This window comes from Lissotriton vulgaris, chromosome 9 (genome assembly GCF_964263255.1).
Source record: "Lissotriton vulgaris chromosome 9, aLisVul1.2, whole genome shotgun sequence".
In the NCBI taxonomy this organism is placed as follows: Eukaryota; Metazoa; Chordata; class Amphibia; order Caudata; family Salamandridae; genus Lissotriton; species Lissotriton vulgaris.
In genome coordinates this window covers 865,761,856-865,789,254 of record NC_141697.1, presented here as the reverse complement: position 1 = coordinate 865,789,254, position 27,399 = coordinate 865,761,856, and the positions used below count along the sequence as shown (strand labels likewise).

Sequence of the window (27,399 nt, the reverse complement as noted above, 5' to 3'; positions counted from 1 at the left end):
ATGGAAGACATGACAGACAGAATTGCATAGACGCTATGTACAAGAAAATTAGGAAAGCAGTGATAGCAGTACACCAGAAAGAGAAAGACGAGGCTCCCTCTGAGGAGGAAGAAGAACAGGAAGAATCCGAAAGAAATATAGGAACGATAGCATATGTAGGTAAGGGAACTTACCTTAGGAAGGGTATCCGTCCAGAAAGCAAGAGAGTTTTCTTCTCTGCCTTAACAAATCCGAATTCTGCCGAACACCAGTTTCAGGAAACTGATAAAAGACTTCGAGATCGAGTTGGGTACCATGTACTCAATTCTATGGATGAACAAGAACTAGCCCGATCAGCTGTATCATGGGCCGAAAATGCAGACATATATAATGATGACACAGTGGCGCAGACATTTCTGAACCTCTCCCCAGACGAACAGAAATTAGCAGGTGTATACATGATTCAGCACCTTCTCATCAAATACAGAAAACATTATTCTGATCCAGGTCCCTTACACGAGACACTAGAAGCACTACTGATGGATAGATGGAGAGGTCTAAGCACTAAATTAATTCAAATAATTCTAGAACAACGACACAGATATGATACCTTTGTAAGCTCTGAATATGTCCCCGCCCCACCTCCAGAAAGGAAAATGTACCACATGCAATGCGGGGGTGGTATTGAAAGTCAGAACCCCTTACGAGAAGTGCACCCTGTTATGGGTGAGGATAAAACCTTGAAACGCGTGTATGTACACACGCCTCTGACTAAATTAGAACTGTTAGAAATGAAGAAACTAGTACCATGTCATGATAAAGATCCTGCAGGTTTTCACAGAGAGCTTAAAGATATGTTACTGATGGGAGATTACACATATGATGATATCATGAAAATGTTGAAGGTATTATTGCCTACGGGTATCTTCGAGAAATTAAAGGAAAAGGAATGGGAGGTGGGAGACACAAAGATTGCTTGGGCAGAAATAGAAGAGGAAGAGAAAAAACGGGTTCCAGGGTTAGGCCTTGGGGACAAAACTAAAGCACTACCAGGTTTGATAGTACAGGTTCTGCCCAGATTATTGACAACTAGAAAGGAGGATTGGGACGCCATCTCGTCCTGTAAACAGAAACATGATGAAGATACTAGTGACTTTTATTCAAGATTCGAGAAATGTTTCATTATTAATAGTGGCCTCCAGCCAAGTAGCGAGTCGTACCCGCATCTTTTTGTATCAAAGTTAGTCGAGAATTCCTTACCGTTAGTTAAAAATCGAGTGTATAAAGTCGAGAGTACATGGCAGGCAAACACGCCATCACAGATGTTACAGATGTTACAATATCATCAAAACAGAATTAGAGAAGAACAAGATCAGGAACAGAAACGTATGAAAGACACGAAAATGAAAATGTTAGTAGCACAAACGGTTCCATCCGACGGTCACAGAAAGGGTGCGACCCAGACAAGTCACCCTACAGCTCCCGTTAAAGGGACATGCAATTATTGCAAGCAGCCAGGTCACTACGTACATGAATGCCCAGTTCTGAAACATAACATAGCGACAGGCAAAACTAAAGAAAGACCGCATCCGCCTAGACATGAACATGGGCATCAACAGACCTCACAGAACGAACAGGATATGCAGAACACACAGCCTATGCATGCTCCATCTCACACAGCGCAGACCGTAGCAGTACCACAGCCACAGCCCATTGCCGCAACTCAGCAAGTCTCACAACAGATGTATCAGTATGCCCAGTCCGCTTATCCCGAATATTCCCGATACACATGAAACAGCCTAGAGAGGGAAGGTGGCTTGCCTCTTATTGAGATTCCTGTAGATCAAGAAGGTCCTTATGTACACAGTCAAGTATTGGGAAAAGATAGAAAGTTTTTAATTGACACAGGGGCAAGTCGCACGACAATCAGCCATGATGAAGTTCCGGGGGCCCCCCTCTCAGGCTCACAAAATGTTTCCCTTGGTTTTTCAGGACAACCTATTGTAAATGAAGTATCTGAACCAGTCCCCCTGGCTGTGGGTCCATTATCACGTGTTACAGACCTGTTACTGACGAAATCATGTCCAGAAAATCTGTTAGGAATTAAAACATTGAAGGCTCTAGGAGCTATAATATGCTGTTCCCCGGAGGGAGTTAGACTCTTTCTGCGGGATTTCAAGGGTCATTATGTTCTGCGTGAATTTGATGTCAGATTGAAAAATGTACCGGATCACTTATGGGCAAAAGGCCCAGCTGATGTAGGTTGTATGCACATTACACCATACCGCGTTACACTCAAGGCAGGTGTTGTATTACCTAGAATCAGACAATACAAGTTACCACCCGATGCTGTAGTGGCTTTACTGAAAATCATTGAAGAACTCATTGCCCAAGGAGTGGTCGTCGAGACCGACTCCAATATCTGTAACTCCCCCATCATTCCGATTCTTAAACGTACTGATCCCAGTGCACCGCCAGTATATCGGCTGGTGATTGATCTTCGAGAATTGAATAAATGCATTATTCCACAGTATCCTGTGGTCCCCGATATCTCCTCTCTATTGACTGCTATTGATTCAGAAGCAACGTTCTTTACTGTAATTGATCTCAAGAACGCCTTCTTCAGCGTGCCTATTGATCCAGAGAGCCAATATCTCTTCGGATTCAGTTTAAATGGACGCAGTTTCAAATTTTCGCGCGCACCTCAAGGATTCACAGAAAGCCCCAGCATCTATAGTCAAGCACTGAAAAGACAACTAGATTGCATTCAAATGCCAGCTAACACCGCTTTACTGCAATACGTCGATGATCTGCTGATCACCGCACGAAGTGAGCCCGAATGTGAACAAGCATCGCTGACAGTTTTACACTTCCTGGCCGACAAGGGACACAAGGTGTCTCCTTCGAAGCTACAATTCTGTGTTCAGCAAGTTGTGTACTTGGGTCACTTGCTGTCCAAAGTGGGGAGACAGCTCACTCCCGATCGCATTCAGTTAATTGTAAATATGCCACAACCCCAGACACAAAAGGAAGTGCGGGCCTTCATAGGCCTCACCTCGTACTGCAGACAATGGATTCCCCAGTATGCATTTCTAGCTAAACCACTCATCCAGTTAACGACACAGGAGGCAGCGACTTCGACTGCCCTCCCTTGGACTCAGGAACATACGCAAGCTTTTGAAGACTTAAAGAAAGCATTATGTCAAGCACCAGTTTTAGCGACACCATGTTACAGCAAACCGTTTACACTTTTTGTTACAGAACGTGATGGTACAGCGTTGTCTGTCCTCACTCAAGATCAAGCAGGTTCACATAAGCCTTGTGCTTATTTTTCTAGTACATTAGATCCAGTAGCCCAGGCACTCCCTGCGTGCTTAAAGTCAGTAGCAGCAACAGCGTTAGCAATAAGACAGAGCGATTCAATTGTTCTAGGTCATCAGTTAACAGTACAAGTTCCACATTCTGTAGAGGTTCTGTTAAACAGAACCCAGACTCAACACTTGACTATAGCACGACTGACAGGTTATGAATTAACATTATTCCAGCCACACATAGAAATCAGACGCTGCAGTATATTGAATCCCGCAACACTGTTACCCTCAGCTACGACAGATCCAGCCCCACATGATTGTATAGAAATCATTAATGCAGTAACAAAGCCTAGACGAGATCTAACAGATGTTCCTTTGACAAATCCAGACCTGACACTTTATGTGGACGGTTCATGCATGAGAACAAGTACAGGAGAATTAGTGGCCGCCTATGCAGTGACCACTGAAACTGAAGTCAAAGAAACACACCGTATTGACACACTGTCCGCTCAAGCAGCAGAGCTCATCGCTCTGACCCGAGCTTGTATTCTAGCCAAGAACAGAAATGTTAACATATACACTGATTCCCGTTATGCCTTCGGGGTTGTACACGACTTCGGAGTCCTCTGGCAAGAACGAGGTTTCCTGACCTCTCATGGGGCCAAGATTCAACACGGTCCCCTCATTCAAGCACTGTTAGAAGCAATACATCTGCCTTCAGCCATATCCGTCATGAAGTGTAAAGCACATACTAAAGTCACAGATTCTGTTTCCCAGGGTAACGACCTGGCAGATCAGACAGCAAAATATACAGCACTGACTCACACTCAGACGAATGATACGAAAAATACAACAGATCCGACAAACTGTATGACAGTCAGGGATCCCACACTAGATGTTGTCGACATTCAGACACATGCTACGCCAGATGAAATAAAGAAATGGACTGAACTAGGAGGGATCCAGACCGATCAAGGCTGGATAACGAAGGAAAAATCTATATGGTTTCTCCCTGACTCAATGGTTCAAGTCATGATAAACACAGCACATAGCCCGGCACATCTAGGAGAGAAGGCGATGTTAGACAGTTTACAGAACCTCTGGTACAACAAACACTTACGAGTAGCAGCAAAACAGAAAGTGCGTACTTGCATGATCTGTTGTCAGTTCAATCCAGGTAAAAGCGTTCCTGTAGAGCAAGGTGGATTTCATCCTCCCGATCACCCTTTTGAAGTCCTCCAGATGGATTATATCCAGATGGACCGTTGTCGAGGTTTTAAATACGTCCTTGTAATTGTCTGTGCTCTGTCCCGCTGGACTGAAGCATACCCAGTTCCCGATTACACAGCTCCGACCACTGTCAAGCAGCTGGTTCGTGAATTCTTCCCACGGTACGGTTTGCCCCGTGTCGTGTACTCAGATAATGGTCAGCCATTCTCATCCGTACTAATGAAAGAAGTTTCCTTATTGCTGGGATACCAGTGGAAGTTTCATTGTGTCCGACATCCAGAAGCCGCAGGCCTTGTTGAAAGGCATAACCAGACACTAAAGATCCGCCTTGCCAAAATATGTCAGGAGAAAGGGGTCGACTGGATAGTTGCCCTGCCCGTGGCACTATTCTACATGAGAATGGTCGCCCATTCGAGATCAGGGCTATCCCCGTACGAGGTGGTCTTTGGCAGACCACCAAATATGTGGGGGACGCCCATACCAAAAAAGATTACTGATGTTGATTCTAACATGTTGACAGATTACCTTGCCTCCTTGATGTCTGCACTCCAATCATGTCGTTCACAGGTTGCTGCAGCCTTTCCCGACAACACTGACGTAAGGCAGCACGAGGTCCGTCCTGGGGACCTGGTACTCGTCCGGAATTTCGACCGGAAAAGTCCGCTGGAGCCCCGCTGGAAATCCCCGAAGACCGTTCTGCTCACCACCAGGACTGCAGTGAAAATCGAGGGGAGAAAGGGGTGGGTTCACACGAGTCACATCAAACTTTGCAATGAACTAAAAAACGGACTAAAACAGGACTCTGACTCGTCCACCCCCACCAAAGACTGTGTTGAAAGAAAAGACGTTACAGTGCCCGAACGAGAAAAGACTCCCCAAGAACTATATCGAATGAAACTCCGATCTAGCAAGTCAGACAGTTTAATTGTTTAAGTCCTCCCCTAGGTGAATCGGTTAAATAGTTTCTGACATGTATCCCCTAGATCGAGATAGAGAGAGAGAAGCAAAGAAACGTACATACTGCAAATCACTGCGTAGTCACTGTATAGTGACGTTGTTAATAATGTTTTTCTTAAGTATTCTAATTATTATTGCCAGCATTCTGCTACCTATATATTGGCCTATTTTCAGGCGTGAACAATCTGCTTACAATGTCTCTGCTGAACACACTTTTAGTGAACTTCCTGCACATGAACTCTCTTACAGACTTGCCCTGCGCAACAATACATTCATTAGTATGTTACACCACTCCCATCAGACAAATAATGCTACCAACTGCTGGATATGTGGTCGACTCCCTCCCTACCAGAATTACAAGGGAGCTCTGCCCCTCTTTCCGTACCCGTTCACCCACAATGGCTCCTGTGGAGCATGGTTTAAAATAATTAATTCCTTAGATCCTGATATTGCTGTTTTCGATGGAGGCTGGGTTTGGGGAAATTTGAACTCAGTCCTGCTAGATGTCTGTTACCCTGACAAGGAGGGACTCCCCACTCGCACAGGAACTGATCTAGAGAATGAAGTATATGGATTAGGTAATTACACAATTAGCCTTATGATCCTTACCGTTGAATCCGAAGCTGCTCCAGTTCTGCCCCATATGTTAGTATTACCAGTCACGGGTGAACTATGTGTTAGCAAGAAAGGTTCAGTACACGTAGGTCATAGTAAATGCACTACTGTGGTCGAATTTAGTGATCATGGTAAATCGTCTTTTAAAGCTATCAGTCACTCCTATTTTGTTTGTGGTCATACCGCATACACACGTTTGCCTCCAGATTGGGATGGTACCTGTTATATTGCATTCCTTCTGCCACCTGTTTTTCTAGCTCCCCCAGATTACCATAGAAATACGAATCTAGTACCGAATAGACCCAAAAGAGATATCCCACTTGTCGACTACACAGAAACGGCATGGGAACAGTACACTGATTTCAATAAAGGATTCTTTTTCTTTTTAGGACCTGTCCAGAACAGTAAATTAATACGTAGATTAACTAGAACACTTGAAGCAGTAGTACATGAAACTGCCTCCGCCTTAGGTAACTTAACAGAGGAACAATCTGCTATGCGGGTTGTTGTCCTTCAAAATCGTCTCGTGATTGACGTCATCCTGGCAGATCGAGGTGGAGCCTGTAAGGTCATCGGGTCAAGTTGCTGCGTTTTCATCCCACAAAATGCACCATCTGTTTATGAAGCTATTACCCGTCTGCATAAAATTGCGAATCAGATACATCAGAATCCAGGCACCTGGACTTGGTCCGGTTGGTTCTGGACAACGTTAACAGCTTGGGGATGGAAGATCCTATCCTTCCTAGGCATTGGCCTAGTCATAGTATTCAGTTGCTGCCTGTGCCTACAGTGTGGGCCAGCGATATGTGGACTGTGTGCCACTTCCTGCATTGAACATTCCAGTTGTCTCTCAAACAGTCAAAGAAAGAAAGATGAACATATAATGTTACAAGAACAGACTGATCGATTTATGAGGATCGATATATCATGAAGGGTCCGTAGGGAACAAGGAGGGAATGAGGTAATATAAAATTTTATGGTCAAGTTGTGTTCCCTAGCGAGTACCCCACCGACTCCATGTACGAGTTAAAGTGCATGTAACTTCCCTCCTGTGTCAGCTATGAAGACGCAAATACATTTGCGTCCAACGTTAACACGTCCTCTTTCAGATCCACCATGAATGGGTCGAATGGTCCGTTCCTAAGTATGCTATGCCAACGTCTTTTTGTAGCATACTCCTATGTTTTCCAGCTCTGGCTGAAGTAGGCCCTGAATCTCTGCCACCGAGCCACTTTTCTGGCTTCTGACTCCGAGAAATCTCTGCCCAGGCAGCCCCCGTACTCGTGAACTCTGACTTACTTTCAGCGCGGCCCCTCGCGCTCAGTTCAGCCTGTTTTCTGCCAAGATTGACTATAACCTTCGAGTTATCTGTTTTCCTCCCCGAAAATACATTCCTGCCTACTAGATCCTGTAAACATCCTTCTCCAGCTGCAGAGCCAAAGGGCCGGCCTGTCTTTGTGCAGTTAATTCAAGTAATTCATAGCCTCTGTTACCAGGCTCCCATGGAAGGCCCGTGCCCCCACGCTTCACATGCAGACACTCAGGCGCTTATACACGCATCCACAGTTAGCATAGAATAGCTCCTACCCTAGAGACCTTTCCGCCCAGATAGTATAGTTCCTAAACATCAGATATCAGATATGATAGAAGCACAAGTTGATCTGACATGCCAGACTTTTGTCTCTTTCCGTCAGTGTAAATGTCAAGTCCCCTGCACCCCTCCAATTTCACGTCATGCAGCTGCGTGCGCATCCAAGCTTCCGATTTCTGCTGACATTGCCACATTTTCTGTTAGTGCCACCCCTTTGTGACACCTATCAGTGACGTTTCCAGAACACACCTCTAGTTCACGCCTCTTGATGACGCACATGTACCACGTGTATATTGTTATCTTGTCTTCTCTCAGCTGTTACGCCTTCTATACTGTTTTAAATGGTGTACAATAAGTATATAAGCTATGTACTGTTAATAAAATGTTAGCGCGCTCATCTATCCCTTCTGACATCCTGTGTGGTGGTCAGAACATGATATCTTGGCCATGACCATTCCTTTTTAAGGAATAAAACCCTGAGAACTCTAACACCACGGACTCTGTCTTCTTTCATCCGAACTGAGTTATTATTGATTAAGTACTTACCTGCATAGAAATTAAGAGAGTAAATTAATTATTTACATCAGGATGTGAACATAGCACTAGATTGTGTGGCTAACGGTAGAGCACCTGGTATGGACGGCATCCCTGCCGACGTCTTTTTAAGTGACAGGCTGTCTTGGTGTAAGTACTTTTTACTCTTAGCTAACGCAGTGGCCATGGGTGCGCCGATCCCTTTCTCATGGAAAGGAGCTGAAATAATCCCGGTTCACAAGAAGGGTGACAAATCCCTCCCAAGTAACTATAGACCTATCAGTCTTATAGACTCATCTCAAAAACTCATTGGTTGATTAGTTCAAAACAAAATAGGAACATGGGTAGAGGAATACAATATTTTATCCCCATTTCAAGCCGGTTTCTGCCCCAGCACTAGTTCCGTTGATCAAGTTTTTTATTTTATTGCACTTTATTGGAGGAATGTTGTTTTAACTAAAGGCACACTTTATGCAGTTTTGTAGACCTGAAATCAGCTTTTGATCTAGTCCCTCGCTCCAAATTGTGGAAGGTTTTGGCGGACCTATGGATGCCCCCCGAGTTATTGACCCTTGTTGTCCGCCTACAAGAAAATAACTTCACCAGAATTAGATGGGGAGCACAGGGTAAGGTCACCAACGCATTTCCTGTCAAGCGAGGTGTTCGGCAGGGTTGTGTCTGGCACCCACGCTGTTTTCACTACACATAAACGGTATAGTGGACCACCTACGCAGTTCCCCTACAGATGCCTCTGTCCTGGCGGGGATCCAGGTACCGGTCCTTATGTTCGTGGACGAGAAGCTGATCATTTCGCGGACTCCGAGTGGGCTACAGAAGGCTGTCAATGCATTTGGGGAATTTTGTCAAATACGTGGGCTTGAGATTACCACCTCAAAAACCAAGTTCATGTCCCTGAATCAGCGGAAAAGATTTAACGGCAAAATTATCCTAAGTGGTATCCCCTTAGAGGAAGTAGAGGCCTTTACTTATTTAGGCATCTTATTTCAGAGTAACATGAGTTGGAAAGGTCACTCAGACATGGCTTTTTTAAAATTTCACCAACTCGCTGGAGCACTATCCTCTAAACATAAATCTTCTCTTACCAAGCCTATTACACCTGCTTTGGAGATATATCACACAAATGTATTAAGTGCTACCTTGTATGGTTCAGAGCTCTGGGGATTTTCAAATTTGAACCAACTGGCAACATCAGAGAGAAAATTTCTACGTAGTTTGGTTGGCGTTCCCAAAAGCACTCCTACTGTTACATTGTTTCTTGATTTAGGTAGGAAAAATGTGGTGGATATAGCTAGATTGCGGCCTTTATTGTACTGGAGACGTATCTGTACTACCCCAGAACTGGCTCATTATGCCACAGCAATGAGGGATGTTATCAAGGCAGATAGTTTTCATGCCATTCAGTGGCTTAAGGAGCTACGGTCACTCTTAAAAGACCTGGAACTCAACCAGCTATGGGAAGAATCTGACATGTCAATGTTCCCATCAAAAAAACAACTAAAAGATAAATATTGGGAAATTGTCTGGGTTAAAGTTCATAGAGGTAGAATTAGTACCAACTTAACAGGCCATTTCCTAGATTTTAAATCACGTCCCTTTTGTGAGGCATTCTGGGACATCATAGAAAGCCCACAAGACCGTAAACTGTATTTTCAATTCAGGGTCGGGACACTTTCTGTAAAAGCTTTTACCTCTAAATGGGCATTATTAAGAGATGACAAATGTCACAATTGTTTAAACATGGTTGAGTCCATAGTACATGTACTTTTTGTATGTCCCCTCTATGTTCCCCCTCGTCGCAAATGGTTAAATTTAATTTGCTCAAATCTAGGCACCCGGAGACATATAGAAGCTTTAAGAATACTAGAGTCAGACTGCTCTCCCTGTTTAGCGGTTGCAGTTGCCAAATTCTTAAAATGGGCCTGGATTATACGCACTCGCACTTTTCAGCCACATGATGTTAGCTAGCAAAATTACCTGTTGTTCTTAAAAAAAATAATGGTTTTAATAATGTAGTAATTTTTAATCAGCAACAAATAATCCTTTTTAGAAAAATTTTAATCACAGAACGACAGTATCAATGAATTTAATAACTTTTTAATATGTGTATGGTTACGTATTATTTATATAGTGTATTGTATAGTGATGTATTGTATGTTGCTTTTATAACAATCTGTCGAATAAAGCTTTTGAAATTAAGAATCCAAAATCCTGTTAGGGCGGAGGTCAGACTCTTAACCCTAAAATGGGGGTGGTGCCTGTGCTGCCACCGCCATAGGGATTAGGGGGTCTCTTTCTGACTGCCTTTTCATGGCAGACCCACTGCCATGAAAATCCAGAGAGAAACAGACTTTGGGGGACTGTTAAGTGACCTGGGGACACATGTAGTGCCTCCACAGCACATCTATGCACCGTGTGCCAGGCATCACATGGTGGCTGGCACAGGGTGCATGGATGTGCACAAAGTGCCTTTTACTACTGCAGCTTGTGCCACAGCCCTTTTCCTGGGCCTCTTCTGCTCCTACAGTGTTAACTGAAGTATGAAATTTACTTTCAATGAACATTGCAGGCTTAAAATCTCAAGCTGATTATCTGGACTGGGGGGATTTTACTGATTCATTTGATGGTTGGTGCTGCAAGAAACTTGATATAACGAGCCTGTATATAGATCAGGGATTACGATTTTTCACTGTCTAGCTCTATCACAGGGTAGAGAATGACCTGCAGGTGGACTAATTACTTGGGTGAAAATCTTACTGGCCTGTAGGATTAGGAGTCTTTATTTAAACACTTTGGACATTTGGAGGCCTCTTTCTAGATCTATAATGTCTAAGTGGGCTGATTAAGCCTTCAGGTACCCTTACTATTCTTGAACAAGCAATTGATGTTTTACCATATGGATGCCTATTGATTGTTGTGGGTGATTTTCATGTCACATTTGAACCATTAGGCAACACAGCAGTTAATCTAACAGAAGAAGAATACCTTTCTTGTGGTATTCCACAAATAGATTTGAACCCTGCCAAAGGTGGTTAGCAGTAACCAATCAACATTTGAGTTTACCTTTATGTATGGGTGTAAAAACATGTAATGACTGGCCTGTGTGTGATCATATTAGTGCCCACACTGTCAAGAAGCTCAACCAATTGAGCCATACTGATTATATATTTCTGTACCCTTCAAATGTGGTAATACATCGTTGTTAGTGACCACAGTGCACTTAAGTTATTTATAATTAGGCCTGAGACCCAGCATGACTTGTTTGCCAATTCAAAGCTGACATGTAAATTACGGCTCTCAAATAATAAGCAGGCCCTAAAAGGGGCTTCTGTATCTAGCGATCTGAATTCATTGTCAAAAATCTATAGTTTGGTTGCTGACACATTGGATGAGATGAAACTCATTAAGGCCAAAGTCTTAGTCCCTGCGGACTGGGAGGTAGAGGCCTGGATCACCAGACTCTCAGGGGTGGGGTGGGTGGACAGGAACTTGGGGTCGTCCGGACAAGGACGGTGGCGTCTGGCCACGTTCCGATCAACAGGCGCACCTGAAGAGGGCCTGGACCAAGTGCCCAACAGAACGTCTGACAAGGCTTCGTTAAACGGCAGCAGAGGCTCCTGTGGGCATGACCGCGGTTTGAAGACCTCAGTGAGGATGTTAGGCCTCATGGCCGCGACGGGGAGCTCAAGGTTTAAGGCCTTGGCAGCCCTCATCAACACCACTGAATAGGCAGCTCCCTCCTCCGATGCCACGGAAGGAGGAGAGACAAAGCCAGGGTTAGGAGAGTCATCCAATCCACTGGCATCCCCCAAATCACCTGTCCAGTCCATGTCATACTGACACTCGCGTGACAGAGGGTCTTCAGACCCCTCCCAGCCCTCACCGTACTCCACATCATCACCATAGTCGGTGTCAACCATGTAGACCGGCTCCACGGGGTCAACAGGCCCCATCGGCGTCGAGCCCGGCGTCGGGCGACGCCGGTCCGACTCCGCGTCCGGATTCGGTGAGGGTATGGGGACGGCGCCGCCCGGAGCCGGCGCCAGAGCCCCGGTGCCGCCCGAAGCCGGCACCGAGGAACCGGCGTCGCGCGGGGGCGGCATCGGGGGTAACCCCGATGGAAGCGGCGCCGGATTGGATGGACGTCCATCCGGCGTCGATCCCGAAGGCCCTAGCGGCGCCGGAGTCGGCGCCGCCGGCGGCGCCGGTGTCGGAGCATCCGACGGCGTCGAGGTAGGGTCAGCTGAACCGCTAGGGCCTCCTGACGGGTTCACTGGGCCCGTAGGCGCTGTGGAACCCGCCGGAGAAGAGAGGGCCCTCATGGCCATGAGGAACGCCTCTATCTCCTCAGGCGTCGCACCTTGCCCAGGGACCTGAGGGTATGGGGCAGGCCGCGCCGGCGACTCTCGCGGAGCCGCGGGGTTGGGGTCACCCGAACCCCCGGCCGCATCGCGGAGTCGGGGGTACGATGACCACGCCCCGACTTCTTGTGTCTCTTACCTGACGAACCCGACGAACCCGACGAGTGATGTCGACTTCCGGAGCGTCTGGCACGGCTCTGCGACCGCTCCCTCGAACGCTCCCTGGACCTCCGGCCGGACCGAGACCGCTCTCGACGCGGGGCCGACACCCGGAGCTAGAGCAGCTTGCGGGACCGCTCCCGCCTAGCTTTGCTAGTCAGAGCCCGGCAATCGACGCAGGCGTCGACATCGTGGTCGGGGCCCAGGCACCGGAGACAGAGTCGGTGATGGTCCGTGACCGACATCGTGCGGTCACAACCGTCACAATTCTTGAAACCGGGCATCCTTACCAGGCACAAAGATAGAAAATACTTAGAAATAACTTGGTCAAAAGGCCGGGTACCGCTCTTCAGATCTGCGTCCACTGGCGCGGAAAAAAGAAGAACTGACGTCAGCGCGCGGAGGCGGCGTCTATATACTCCAGCGACGTCATCACGGCGCACGACGCCAACGACGGACGCGGAGCCGCAGGAGACGCCTGCAGACGACGCCTACCGACGCGCAAGGGTACTGCTACGCAAAAGTTTCCGGATCCAGACTGACGCCTGGGGATATTCTAAGGTAAGGAATCTAACACTAACGTGTTTCTTTCAGATATATCGTTACCGAAGGTAAGTAACTTGTTCTTCACAGACTATAGGCATTTTTAACCAGGCACAGCAGTAAAATACATAAATTTGCCCTGCAACATTTTTGGTTTAACGCCCAATGTAGACTTGCCAAGGCAGATGTAGATCAAGTATAGCTGGAAACAGAGCAGACTATCTCTGGCCTCAAGGGATTACAAAGAAACTCTGACTAGGGACAAAACTAACTAGGAATATGAGGTGTGGACTGATCTGGTGGAAGCAGTCAGGGCAGGAGAAATAACAAATCATTTTGGGATACTTTTGCTCACGGAAGCTGACAAGCTGTATCTCGCATCGACTATCATCTGCAACTGGAGCTGTGGGTGGAGCACTTTAAGAGGTTTTATGAAGTATCAAATCTTTAATGACAGGACCAACATTAGCCATTAGAAAAGATAACTCAGTGTTTTTTTTGCTTAAAGACAGTCTTGAGGCACTACAGGCAATAGTTCCACAGAATTCACCTGGTCTTGATTGTGTCCCTGGAGATCTGTATGCAGCGGATCCTCTTGTATGGGTCCCATACCATTACTTGGTATGCCATTCAGTTTTGGACGGCGGTCCTAAACCTAGATCTTGGCTGGATACTGCAATCGTTCCAGTATTTAAGAAGGGCAGCATGGATGATTCTTGTAAATACTGACCCATGATTTTGGTTGATGCCTTGCAGAATTTTTTTTTGCCACCTTGTACTGTGGAAACTGTCTGAGTAGGCTAATGCAACCTGTATATTTTTAGACTTGCAGGTGTGTTTGAGGACACACATCAGCACAGTAACCCAAAGCCCAATAGCACTTGAAGAAGGTTCCTCATTGCTTGATTCAAGGGATATAGGGGATGATCTGCAGTGTAATGGCGCTGGTGCTGTGGGGGCTGCTGCTATCAAGCTACTCCATCACAGAGAGAAGTGTTCTTTGTGGGTAATAGTGATGCAAATAAAGTAAATGAGGTGGTTGAAACATCAGAGATACATGAATCACTCAATCTGCCCCATCTTACAACAGTAGTAGAAATGTCATCTGCTCACTCCCAAGGGGATGCCCGGATTTTGGGCCATACAACACTCAGCACTGATAGCCAGAATCATGGAAGTTTTCGAGAGGATTTACCGGATACGGGAAATATAGGCAATATGGAGAATACTGATGAATACTTAATTAAAGATCTGGACTCTGGAGACTCAGGGGGAACGTTCTATTCAATGTCGGAGCCCTCTAACACTTCTGATAACCAGAGTTTAGGGGGGCATTGGGCAGATGACAAGAGTGATACCAGTAATGTCCAGCAGGATGATGAGGAAATAAGTCTTGGTGCATCCATCAACAAGGGGCTAGTGCATAAACTAAGGGACATTCCCAATCCTTTACCGAAAGAAATTTCTGACAAAGCTGGACCACTAGTATGGGACTATTTGTTTTCCCCACAGCTTGGTGAAGATTGGGGCTCTGGCTGTAATACCGGAGAAATTGACGGTGCTGGTGTCATGGTAGAAGGGGAGATCACCCTCAGTACCATATATCAGGTTATAATGGCGCACCGGGAAGAGACTAAGGTGGAGGGATTCTGCACTCAGGGTGCTGTTCGCAAGCTGTAAAATATAGTGCGCTGGGTTGCGAAGACCTGCACAGAGATTTCTACAAGTATTGGGGAAGCAGAGGCAAGGATCTCACGATTGAGGACGAAATAGTTCAGCAGAAGGTGATGATAATATCATTGCAATCTTTGAAAGACAACACTAACTGGAAACTTATAGATTTGGAGAACCGTTCCAGAAGGACGAATTTATGCATTTTGGGGGTCCCGGAAGGGTTAGAAGGCAAAGACGTATGGCAGTTTGTCATTGAACTATTTTCAGAAGCCTTCCTCGAACTTAAGCATTGAAAGTGGGAAATAGAACTTCAGAGAGCACATAGGTTTCCATTTCATCTGCGCGGTGGAACAGGGGGGCCTAATGTGAAGCCTAGGGCTATACTGATTTGGCTTGATGCAGGTGAATCTGTTCTGTGTACAAGAAACACATATTGTGTGGAATAATCTAAAGTGATTGAATGATTTGGGTATGGAGATACTTGGCTGTACTAGGCAGAACTCGACCACCAGAGGTGTGGCGATTTTGAAGAGACATGGCTTGGGGGTCTGCAAACGGGTAATGGAGGATGTTTGGGGGTGCTGGGTTATTGTTGAATTATTGATTAACGGTTCCCTAATGACGATATGCTCTATATATGGTCCTAATCTGGATCATCCAGAGATTATGTATTATTTAAGCATTACATTAGCGGGGTGGTCATCCCCGTTAATCCTTTGTGGGGACTTTAATTTTCATATGGCCGGAGGATTCGATAGTACCAGCGATTGTTTATATGAGGGGAAAAAACTAAAGTTTTTAAAGCCACTAGAGGTTTAGTTAAAGAATATGGGTTGGCAGATGTATGGTGCACTCATAGTAAAGGTGCCTCCGGTGAAACTTTTTATTCGTCTCCTCATAGAAAACACGTGCGCATGGATTATTTGGATTCAGTATACCCCAGGTGAAGTGCTTAATGTGTTTCGCAAATTCTATCTAAAATTATACTCAGAAGATACATAAAGAGTTAGAAGAGAAAATGAACAAATTTAGTTCGGGTATTGAAATTAAAAAACTCACACAAGATCAAAATGAGGAATTAGCAGCATATATAACCTGGGAAGAAGTGGAGGGGGCAATAATGCCACTTGCCGCAGAAAAAGCTGTGGGTCCGGATGGCATCCCCCTCGAATTTTATAGGAAATTGCATCAAGTTTTAAGACCAGAACTTTTGACATTGTTCTTGGCTGCCCAAGGTGGAAATGCACCAGATTCATGGCGAAAAACCACCAGTATTGTTTTTAAAAATAAGATAAGCCTGATCTGCTTCCGTTATCATATAGACCAATCTCATTGATTAATTCTGATAGCAAGATTTTTTCTAAGATTATTGCTCAGCGTTTGGGATTAGTCATTTCTGATTTAGTTTCTAACTTTCAGCATGGGTTTATCCCAGGAAGAGACACTGCTGATCATGTGAGACGAGTAATATCCTTCCTGGACTGGGCCCAGGCAACTGAGTCCGCATTGGGGGTGATCCTGTTGGATGCCGAGAAGGCATTCGACCGGGTTTCCTGGCTATATATGTGGGAAGTGTTGTGATTGAAGGGATTCTGCCCTCAGTATTGTCAGGCAGTTAAGACACTTTATATTTGCCCAGAAACCACTATACGAATTTCAGGACAGGAGTCGGGTTCATTCAATATCAGTAGGGGCACAAGGCAAGGGTACCCGTGCTCTCCTCTTTTAGTTGCATTATATATGGATTTCTTTTTGAATAAATTAAACCAGCATACAGATATAAAGCCAGTCCATCTTTGGCATATGGAGTATAGAGCGTTCACCTATGCTGATGACATAGTTGTGTTCATGAGGGATATTGTTACTGCACTTCCTGCAAACAAGACATTGGCTAGCCAGTTTGGGTGTTTTTCTGGCTATAAATTAAATATAGAAAAAACTCAAATTCTTTATTCAGGTGCTGACCCACCGGCAAATATAGCAATTGTCCCAGAAGTAACATATCTGGGAATTCAAATTACATCTTCCGTCGGAAATATTCCGGAATTGAACATTGACCCTGTGATGGAGAAGGTGAATGCAACTTTGGAGAGGTTGGACCATCTTCATCTATCTCTTCATGGGAGATGTAATGTTTTAAAAATGCTGGTCTTACCGAAATGTGTATATATGTTAGAAAAATACCCTTAGAGTTTTCTTTGTCACGTTTTAATAAATTGGGGAGGATCTGCTCTAGATTTTTATGGGGGTATCGTAGACAGAGAAGGGCATTTAAGAAGATGGTGTTACTTAGACACCGTGGGGGTTGGGGTATTCCACATTTCGTGATGTATTATTGGGCAGCAATGATGCATGCAATACATCAGCCCCTTGGTAGTCGGGATCGCTCTGAACTTTTGCAATGTAATGGACCATCAATATATGAATTTGGGTTGGGGGACGAGACTAATGAGTGTGTAGTCAAGGTAATTGAACCTAGTTATTTTAAAAAAAACATTTAAAATACTCAAGGCAGATTACCTAATCTGGAAACAAATCAAACATAAGATACGGGTCCTAAACTTAAACGTCTACACCCCATTCTCAGCTTCTGGGCTGCTTCCTATAATTTTTCGAGATCAAGTGTCAAATAGATGGGTCCTAAAAGGAATATGACGCTTGGGGGATACGTGTGACGAGGGCCAATTATCAGCATTTTCAGATCTACAGGAAAAATAGGGATTAGGCAAACATGAATTCTTCAAATATCTCCAAATCCGTAGTTTTCTTGCTTGGCGGGGGTCTGGAAATCAACAACAGTTTGTAAAGATCCCGTTAATTGAAAAAATGAAGAAAAAAACACCAATTGGTCTATTCTACCAACAATTAGTGGAAACATTTCCTGATGACTTAGATTTATTGAAAATAAAATGAGAAAGAAAATTGGGGTTTGAGGAGGCTAATATAAAAGAATCTCTTGAGCTTGCTAATTAAGTTTTGAGGAGAGGAAGAACCCGCAGTCAACATTATATGGCCTTTTATGATCTATATTACACACCAAGGAAGATTTCTAAATGGGGGGCAACCGTTGGAGTCAAATGCAATAGGTGTGACTTATTTGCAGCGGACTCAATACATATTTTTTTTTTATTTCCTAAATTAGGGGAATTTTTCAGGGAAATTGAGATGTTCTTGGGTTTAATAATGGAATCCTCTGTGACAATAACGGGTGAATTAGTCCTAATTGGGGTAGGGTCGGACAGTGCCGCAAATTCAAGATCTAGAGCTATAACTTCTTTTTTATTTATAAGTATGGCAGTGGCACGCGCTTGTATCACTAATGATTGGATTAGCTCTGACCCACCCATTTTCATGAATTGACGCTCAAGGCTGCTAGCAATGTACAATCTAGAGCACGGGTACTCATAGTACGGCCCGTGGGCCGCTAGCGGCCCGGCAAGCCTTCCCTGGCGGCCTGCGGACCTTGCAGTACCCATGTTTAATAGAAACATTTCTAAAGAGTGTCTGCAACCGGAGCACGACTCCGAGAGACTGCTGCTCTGTGGGGGCCGGGTGATTCATTTCCATAGTCAGAGTTGAGCTGCAGGGGCCTACGAAGAGGTGAAATACTACAAAGCCCCATTAACATGCAAATGTTCTTTTAAAGACCCGTGAAGTTGACGGGTGCGGCAGTGTGTGTGCCCTGAAGCTGTCTCAGCCCGGACACACAGGCAGTGTGAGATGACAGGACAAAATGCTCTAAATTAAATACAGAGAAACAGAAAGGCAATATGTGAATGTTGGCGCAGATGGCCGATAAAAATACTTATTGACCCTCTACTACTTCATTGTCTTCAGTGAATCATTAATTGTTCCAATGTTTGTATTGAAATCAGCACAGAGAATAGATTTCCAATATTGATTCAGCCAATCAAAGCTTTGAAATCTTCTATTAACTATTTTGGCATATTTTCCATGTGTAGTGTGAAGCTGAGGCATGATGCACAAAATAGGGTCAGTGGACAAGATTGTTCTCTGATGAGGGTGAGGTCAAAATAACAGGTGCGAATAGCTTCACTGAGCACAGCTTGGCTGGTGCTACGCGGCGCAAATTGCCCTTCCCCTCGTTAGGGGCGTTCAGTTCAGGGTAACTTCAGGCAGGCAATTAACAGTAGTAAATGTCCTCACCGAAGTGCAATAACGCTACGATGGATAAAAGATTTAATTGTCGGTGCCAGGGTGAGCAGACTTGATATAACCTCATCCAAGGAGGGAGGGAGACAGAGGAAGAGGGAGGGAAAGGGAGGGAAGGGAGGAGTCAACCAAGAAATGGAGACCGAGAAAGGGAGACAGACAGAAGGAGGGAGACAGACAGAGGGAGGGAGGGCTACAGGGGGAGGAGGGCGTCAGAGGGAGAGAGACAGAGGGGGGGGAGACAAAGGGAGGGTGACGGAGTGAGGGAGGCGGAGTGAGGGAGGCGGGGGAGGGAAGCGGAAGTGAGGGAGTGAGGGAAGGGGAGTGAGGGAAGGGAGTGAGGGAGGTAGAGGGAGGGAGGCAGAAGTGAGGGAGTGAGGGAAGGGGAGTGAGGGAAGGGGAGTGAGGGAGTGAGGGAAGCCGAAGTGAGGGAGTAGGGGAAGGGGTGTGAGGGAAGGGGAGTAGGGGAGTGAGGGAGGGAGGGAGGGAGTGAGGAAGGCGGGGAGGGAAGCGGCAGTGAGGGAAGGGGAGTGAGGGAAGCAGAAGTGAGGGAGTGAGGGAGTAAGGGAAGGGGAGTGAGGGAGTGAGGGAGGCAGAGGGAGGGAGGGAGTGAGGGAGGCGGGAAGGGAAGCGACAGTGAGGGAGTGAGGGAAGGAAATGAGGGAAGGGGAGTGAGGGTGAGGGAAGGGGAGTGAGGGAGAGGGAAGGGGAGTGAGGGAAGGGGAGTGAGGGAAGGGGAGTGAGGGAGGGAGTGAGGGAAGGGGAGGGAGGGAGTGAGGGAAGGGGAGGGAGTGAGGGAAGGGGAGGGAGGGTGAGGGTAGGGGAGTGAGGGAGAGGGAAGGAGAGTGAGGGAGAGGGGAGGAGAGAGGGAAGGAGAGAGGAAGGGAGGGAAGGAGAGGGAGGGTGAGGGAAGGAGAGGGAGAGGGAGAGAGAGGGAGGGTGAGGGAAGGAGAGGGAGAGGGAGAGAGAGGGAGGGGGAGGGAAGGAGAGAGAGGGAGTGAGACAGTCAGAGAGAGGGAGAGTGAGGCAGAGTCAGTGACACAGTCAGAGAGAGGGAGAGTGAGGCAGAGTGAGTGAGACAGAGGGAGAGGGATGGAGGGAGGGAGACAGAGAGAGATAGAGGGAGGGAGACAGAGAGAGAGGGAGACATAGAGATAGATAGATAGATAGATAGATAGATAGATAGATAGATAGATAGATAGATAGATAGATAGATATATAGATAGATAGATAGATAGATAGATAGATAGATAGATAGATAGATAGATAGATAGATAGATAGATAGATAGATAGATAGAGGGATGGAGGGAGGGAGGGAGACAGAGAGAGAGAGAGAAAGAGAGGGAGAGATGTGTCTCTGTGGGTCTTGTGGCTCAGTGGACGAAGACCTCCGCTGCAGGGACCTGTGTTCAACCTCATAGTCACAGTTTTTTTTGTTACTCTAGGCCCACCCCCACTGACCCCGCCCCCACCGGTGCGGCCCTCGGACACAAACCACACTGTAAATTTGGCCCCCAAGAGAAAGTTTGTGAGTACCCATGATCTAGAGATATCAATTTATAAAACTAAAGGGAGAAGGAAAAGAGCAATGGGAGCGAACATTTGGTCTCCAATATCCGAATGGATCTAAGACTTATGTGTGGGTTTATGAAGTGCTGTTGCTTTGGAAACTCTGTCCACCTATATGTTCGATAATGTATTTCTTTCTTTTTGCTTATATGTGTAGCTTATGAAAACTCACGTATCTTTGTTTGAATGGTATCATAACTTTGTGTTGCCATTAGTATATATGTTGCCTTGCTTAAAAAGGTGTGAAAAATTCTCAATAAACTTTTTTTTTTTTTTAAAAACAGCACAGTAACCCAAATATTTCACTTCAGCACTATCTACTGGAAAACTGTAATGTTGGATTGGGGCCACCTGTATGTGGTTTTTGTGGATTTGAGAACAGCATTCGATTTAATCCCCAGGGCAACACTTTGTGAATTCTTGATGCAAATGGGGTTTTCTGATAATCTCCGGTCGGTTCTAATAAGATTGCATGCATCTAACTTCGCCCAAGTTAGATATGGAAATACAGGCAAGTTAACCAACCCCTTCACGATTGAGATGTGTGTCCACCAGGGGTGTGTCCAGACCCCGATCTTGCTTAGATTGTATATTAATGCTATATAAAGTTTATTGATTTTCCTGGGAATGATGCCCTGAAACTGGGATCTCACATAATTCCTACTCTCTTGTTTGCAGATGACACGGTCTTAAATTCCAAAACCATAGGAGGTCTGCAGACCATAGTTGACCGCTTTTACAATTTTTGCATTGACAGTTTGTTGGAATTAAATATTAACAAGACCAAGTTTATGGTTTTTAATAACTATAAAGCAGTGAGGTCGAGCATCATGGTGCAGGGGTACCCCTGGAACAGGTCTAGGATTTTTTATATCTGAGTGTCAGTCTGTCAAATAACTTCGCTGGTCTGCACAAATTAGCCAAATAACTTCAAAACTCCAGCAGAAGACAGGAGTTGTGAATAAACTTCTGGAAGAAACTCATGCAAGATCATTAGTACTAGTGGTAGAGATCTATAATGTTAACGTTAAAAGCATGGTTCGTGCAACACATGGTTCGGGCAACACGTGAAGTCTGAAGAGCTTAGAAGGGCTGAAAACATGTTCACCAGGATGTTATTGAATCTCCCACTGATCACTCCTTGGCTCCCCAATGTTTGCAAGCATATTATATACACCACAGAAGGAGACAAGGAAGAGTTTTAACAGTGGCGTTATCAACCTGTATTATAAAGAAGTGTTAGATGTTACAGGTACATATTAAAATATATACACATCAATGTCCACCTATGGGAGCTGTGCACGGAGACAATAAAAGCAATTTGTGGAGTTGAAAAGTTGAAAAAGTTTGCGAGGAAACTGCAGAGAGTGCATCCTCACTTCTATCATAAAATAACCCTTGTGAGGGACACAGTCTGTCAGCACTTGAAGCTGGTGAGGGTATTTGGCTAAAACACATTTGGAGGCAATTATATTGCTAGTACTGGTCGAACAATGGTAGATCATTAAACCTATCCTTATTAAGCATGTTGGGACCTCATTTCAAATTGAGTGCTAATTTTGTTTCAGAAGGCAAATATAAGTTTCCACCAAAACAGAATTACAACTCAGGTGAATACAAATTGTGAATTATTCCTTAGGTGCATAAGTTGGAATGGTGCAGTACGTGTGTACCCATTAATTACCGCACCGTACGGTATTCAAATTGTGGAACAGCAGTTGCAGCACCAAACTAGCACCAGTGTTAGAATGAACAAAGTGGCAGTGCATTCAAATTGTAAAATCACATTGACCACTCTGAATCTAGGCACAACTCTGTGTCCACTCTGAACATACAGAATATTTGTGTGGAGAAGAAAACTTGATGATATTTCAAATATGCAAGAAAAAGTATTATTACATTCGGACCCCATCGCCACTTACATAAATACAGCTCCTCAGCTCGAAATGCTGTGGTTATTTACAAAAAAATTGTCTAATAAACTGAAATCCAAATTTTAAGGAATAGTCCAATATTCCCCCTTCATACTTTCCTCGGAGCTTGTCCTCATTTGTTGGTTGATTTGTGGGCAACGCAACAGCACAGTGACATTGAGTGCCCTCTAGTTGTGCAGCACGTTAGACATTTGCCCGCTATTTCATGTATATTACTCAAGCCATGCCTCTTCGTGATCACTTGTGACTTCATTTCTTCATTTATGTTAAAGTGATATTTTCTAAGGAAGTTACTGATTTCACTAACTGTCATGTGATGGTCTGCAGTAACTGATTGGCTTAAGTTGTAATGTTCATCCCACGCTGATGGGGATATTGGCACACAATGTTCTGGTTAATGCAAGCAGACTTCAAATGGAGTCCGAAGTTTAATGAATCATTGGAAAGTCATACAGCACATACAACTAATAAAGGCACTCTACTAATTTGTATTTTCATGTTTTCCAGGTAAACGGAGTTGTCCGGGTGAAAGCCTAGTTCGTACAGAGTTGTTTCTTTTATTCACTAACATCCTGAAGAATTTCAACCTAAAATCTCCAATTGACCTGAAAGATGTGGACCTCACCCCGGTTGAGAGTGGTTTTGAAAATCTGCCACCACCATATAAGATATGCTTCATTCCTCGCTAAGGGCATAGCGTGAATGGAAGAGATAGGCCTCTATTGTGGTACTACAACCTGTGATTAAGCTTTAAAGCCAAAAATATGATAGTACGTATGTTTTGTAAATCAATGTTTTTTTCACTGAATTTGTAAACCACTGATAGAAATAAAGATTACTTCACAAATTATAGGTTGCTGTAAAGTGCTTCCCAAATTAATCTTTAGCCACAACACACTGTGATCCTTGTTTGCACTCTTTACTCGGTTATATTTTGTGCACTATTATTTATTATGACATTTTATTACATTCCTGACTAAAGTTTATTAAACATGAGTTAAGCTACAGCAGATGTAACTATAAGCTCAAGAATGAAATGCTGATTTAAAAAAATTAATTTACGTCAAATCATGCAAAAACCCAATAATTCAGCATATAGTCAAGAATGTAAACAGATGCAAAGACTCAAGATCAAACAGAAAATGATAACAATGAGGATGCTAGCTACATACCATGTTCTTGATAAAGTAGTACTCGCTGTTCTTTAGTCTATGGAAAGCCGTTCATGTCAAAATTACAGCTCTAAAACACATGACTCCTCTGGAAAAGAGTAGCAAAAAGGCTATTACACATATCAAAAGGGCTGAAACATATCTCAAATAAATATGCCATGTAGTAAACCAAACATGATACACCACAGATTGAATACATTTCTTAGTGAACTTTATGAACACATTTGCTATAAGGAATAAGACAAACACCAAAATATGTCAACCGTACGGAAATGAATGTGGCCCTCACTGAAAAATATATAGCAAGCAGTGAATTGATTTATATGTATTAAAAAGAATATTAAAGTCACTGAAGTGAATAACATGCTTTAAGAGGAATGTGATACATGAGGGAATTATGATGATGTGCTGATATGAATGGACAAGCAGAGTGGTGAGATTGAGAACTTGTACATACACTAAGAAGAGCTTTGGGCATTTAGGATTGAGGAATCTGTGACACATGGGCATGGCAATTGAGGAGCTTAATGCTCATGGACTTGAAAAGGGAGATTTTTTTTAATGCAGATTGGTGAGCTTAAACTCTTGGACATAGAGTGTAAGAGAGTGAGATCTTGGAGCATAGGGACAATCAATAAAGAACTACAGCACAATTCAAGAGTTTCAATGTATTTATGATATTGTATATTTCACAGAATTGGTATTAATATCTTAAATATCAATGCAATGTTTAAGAAATATATACACCCAACAACATATATTCAGCAAATTTGGCAAATAGAATAAAACAATTACATTAGACTATGTTAGATTCCCCAATTTGAACAACACTGGCATAATATATTGCTGATGTGCAGTTGCCAAAGCAGGGCACGTAAAAGCACATTCATTAAATCCTGTGTTGGACAGGAACAAAAAGAACATGTCTTCCAGAAGTGGGGGAATAATTAGACCATCCATAAGCGATCGGCAAGTTGTAAACATCCAGTATTAAAAAATAAATAAAAATAATAAAGATGCTAATCTAAATTTTCCTTAAGATGAAACTGAATGCTGAGAGTTGACAAAAAAGTACATACGAACCCTGGTTGTTTGGTTCACATATAATGATTACCATCATGAATACAGCTCTGAACATTAACACATCTGTTGACCCACTGTTTAAAACTGACTTTAGGCATGTAATAATTTAATAGATCATGATTAAGAGCTAAATCATTGCCAGCATTTCTTTATAGAGAGATAGGAAGTGGATATTTTACATCATGTAGACATTGCTGCATAGACAAGGTACTTTAAACAAGTAGAATCACTCATATTTAACTAATACAATAAACCTACAAGATGTCTGTATATCACTGTAAAAGTACCCACAGTCTCTAGTGCTTCATAAGTGTACTTTTGACCAATGACAACATTTGATAATCATATATTTTAAGTCATTCGAAACCGTAAAATAATAACCCAGGAATGTTGGCAATATAACCTTGTAAAATTGCATCAACCTACTGTCTACCCAAGCAGAAAAAAAGCTAACAATCAGATAACACCATTTTCTACAACAGCTATTTTAGCTGTCTGGAATTTAGCAAAAACTTTGGTGGGTTAGTTATTGAAAATTAACACCCTCAGCTAGGTATATTCTAGAATATTTTCCAGAAGGTGATTATTGCCAACCCACTTGAAGCAATTTAGGCAAGTTTGTCACCCTAACACCATAATCTTGGATTTTACCGCATGTATTAGTAAATTTAATCTTTCCAAATACCTCTGATATATATTTAGTTGGATTTGTAAACCAGTGGAAGTAAGAGCTAATAAAATCACACTCTTTAGATAAATTGAACTTTCTCTAAGTCAATCCAGATGAATAAGATTAAGTAGAATCTAGATTCTGAAGATCTGATATGTATGAGAAAAATAGCAGTGGGGCTAAGGTGCAACCCTGTTTTAATCCATTTTCTAATGTATTCTTGTTGGATTATTCATTGGAAGAGCTGAAAAGAAGCTTTACCCAAGTCTGAGAGTACATTTGAATCAACATGGATACCAGAACAGGAGGAATATCCCACCAAAATACCTTAGACCAGACTGTAGCATGATAGACAGAGGAAACATGAATGAATGTGACAATAAAAATACATTTTCTTAACACATATTTTTCTTTGATAGTGGTAAATACCAGCAGGGCTATTTAAAAAGGTAACTTACACATGTGAGTAATTTACATGTTTAAGTTTATACTTATACTTTTGACTAACATTACTACTTTAGGCTATTCACTATTTACAAGTTTAACATTTCTCAATTGTGTTGACTTAAATGTCTCCACCCCCTGAGACCGGTCGGGAAGCCAATTTTATGATTGCAAGTTACTACAGCTAAAAGGAGCCATAGTAAGTCCAGCATCAGACATGGCCAATCTGAAAGAAATACGTTAGTGTTAGATTCCTTACCTTAGAATATCCCCAGGCGTCAGTCTGGATCCGGAAACTTTTGCATAGCAGTACCCCTGCGCGTCGGTAGGCGTCGTCTGCAGGCGTCCCCTGCGGCTCCGCGTCCGTCGTCGGCGTCGTGCGCCGTGATGACGTCGCTGGAGTATATAGACACCGCCTCCGCGCGCTGACGTCAGTTCTTCTTTTTTCCGCGCCAGTGGACGCAGATCTGAAGAGCAGTACTCCGGTCTTTGACCAAGTTTTTCGAATTGTTATTTCACTCTTGTGCCTGATAGGATGCCTGGGTTCAAGCACTGTGATGACTGTGAGCGCACGATGTCGGTCACGGACCATCACCGCCTCTGTCTCCGGTGTCTGGGCCCCGACCACGACGTGGACTCCTGCGTCGACTGCCGGGCCCTCACCAACAAGGCTAGGCGGGAGCGGTCCCGCAAGCTACTGGAGCTCCGGGTGTCGGCCCCACGTCGGGACCGGGAGCGGTCCCGGTCCGGCCGGAGGTCGAGAGAGCGTTCGAGGGAGCGGTCGCGGAGCCGCGCCGAGCGTTCCGGAAGTCGACACCACTCGTCGGGCTCATCAGGTAGGGAGCACAAGAAGTCGGGGCGTCGTCATCGTACCCCCGACTCCCCCCGACGCTCGCGCGATGCGGCCGGGGGCTCGGGTGACCCCAACCCCGCGGCTCCGTGAGAGTCGCCGGCGCGGCCTGCCTCATACCCTCCGGTCCCTGGGCACGGCGCGACGCCTGAGGAGATCGAGGCGTTCCTCATGGCCATGAGGGCGCTCGGTTCTCCGCCAGGGCCTACGGCGCCTTTGGGCCCAGTGCCACCGTCTGGGGGCCCTAGCGGTTCGGGTGTCCCTGCCTCGGCGCCGTCGGGTGCTCCGGCCCCGGCGCCGCCGACGGCTCCGACCCCGGTGCCGCAAGGGCCTTCGGGATCGGCGCCGGCTGGTCTTCCGGCCTCTCCGGCGCCGTTACCATCGGGGTTACCCCCGACGCCAGCCCCGCGCGGCGTCGGTTCTCCGGTGCCGGCTCCGGCCGGCAGCGGGGCTCCGACGCCGGCTCCGGGCGGCGCCGTCCCCTTACCTTCCCCGACGCCGGACGCAGAGTCGGACCGGCGTCGCTCGACG

The 27,399-nt window shown here is 44.8% G+C and overlaps 1 protein-coding gene and 1 long non-coding RNA gene across 2 annotated transcripts in view; one reads left to right on the top strand and one right to left on the bottom strand.

Annotated features, from left to right (window-relative positions):
• The window catches only part of LOC147692387 (cytochrome P450 2A13-like), a 977,490-nt gene extending 953,991 nt beyond the window's left edge, over positions 1–23,499 (top strand). Inside the window, exon 9 of the mRNA XM_086938609.1 lies at positions 23,157–23,499. Coding sequence (XP_086794735.1) covers positions 23,157–23,338 — 182 coding nt within the window. The 3' untranslated portion in view covers positions 23,339–23,499. The remainder of the gene's footprint in view (positions 1–23,156) is intronic.
• LOC147692386 (uncharacterized) overlaps positions 1–27,399 on the bottom strand; it is a 141,496-nt gene that overhangs the window by 26,983 nt on the left and 87,114 nt on the right. The window contains exon 2 of the long non-coding RNA XR_015300030.1: positions 23,822–23,909. This is a non-coding gene — a long non-coding RNA (uncharacterized LOC147692386). The remainder of the gene's footprint in view (positions 1–23,821; positions 23,910–27,399) is intronic.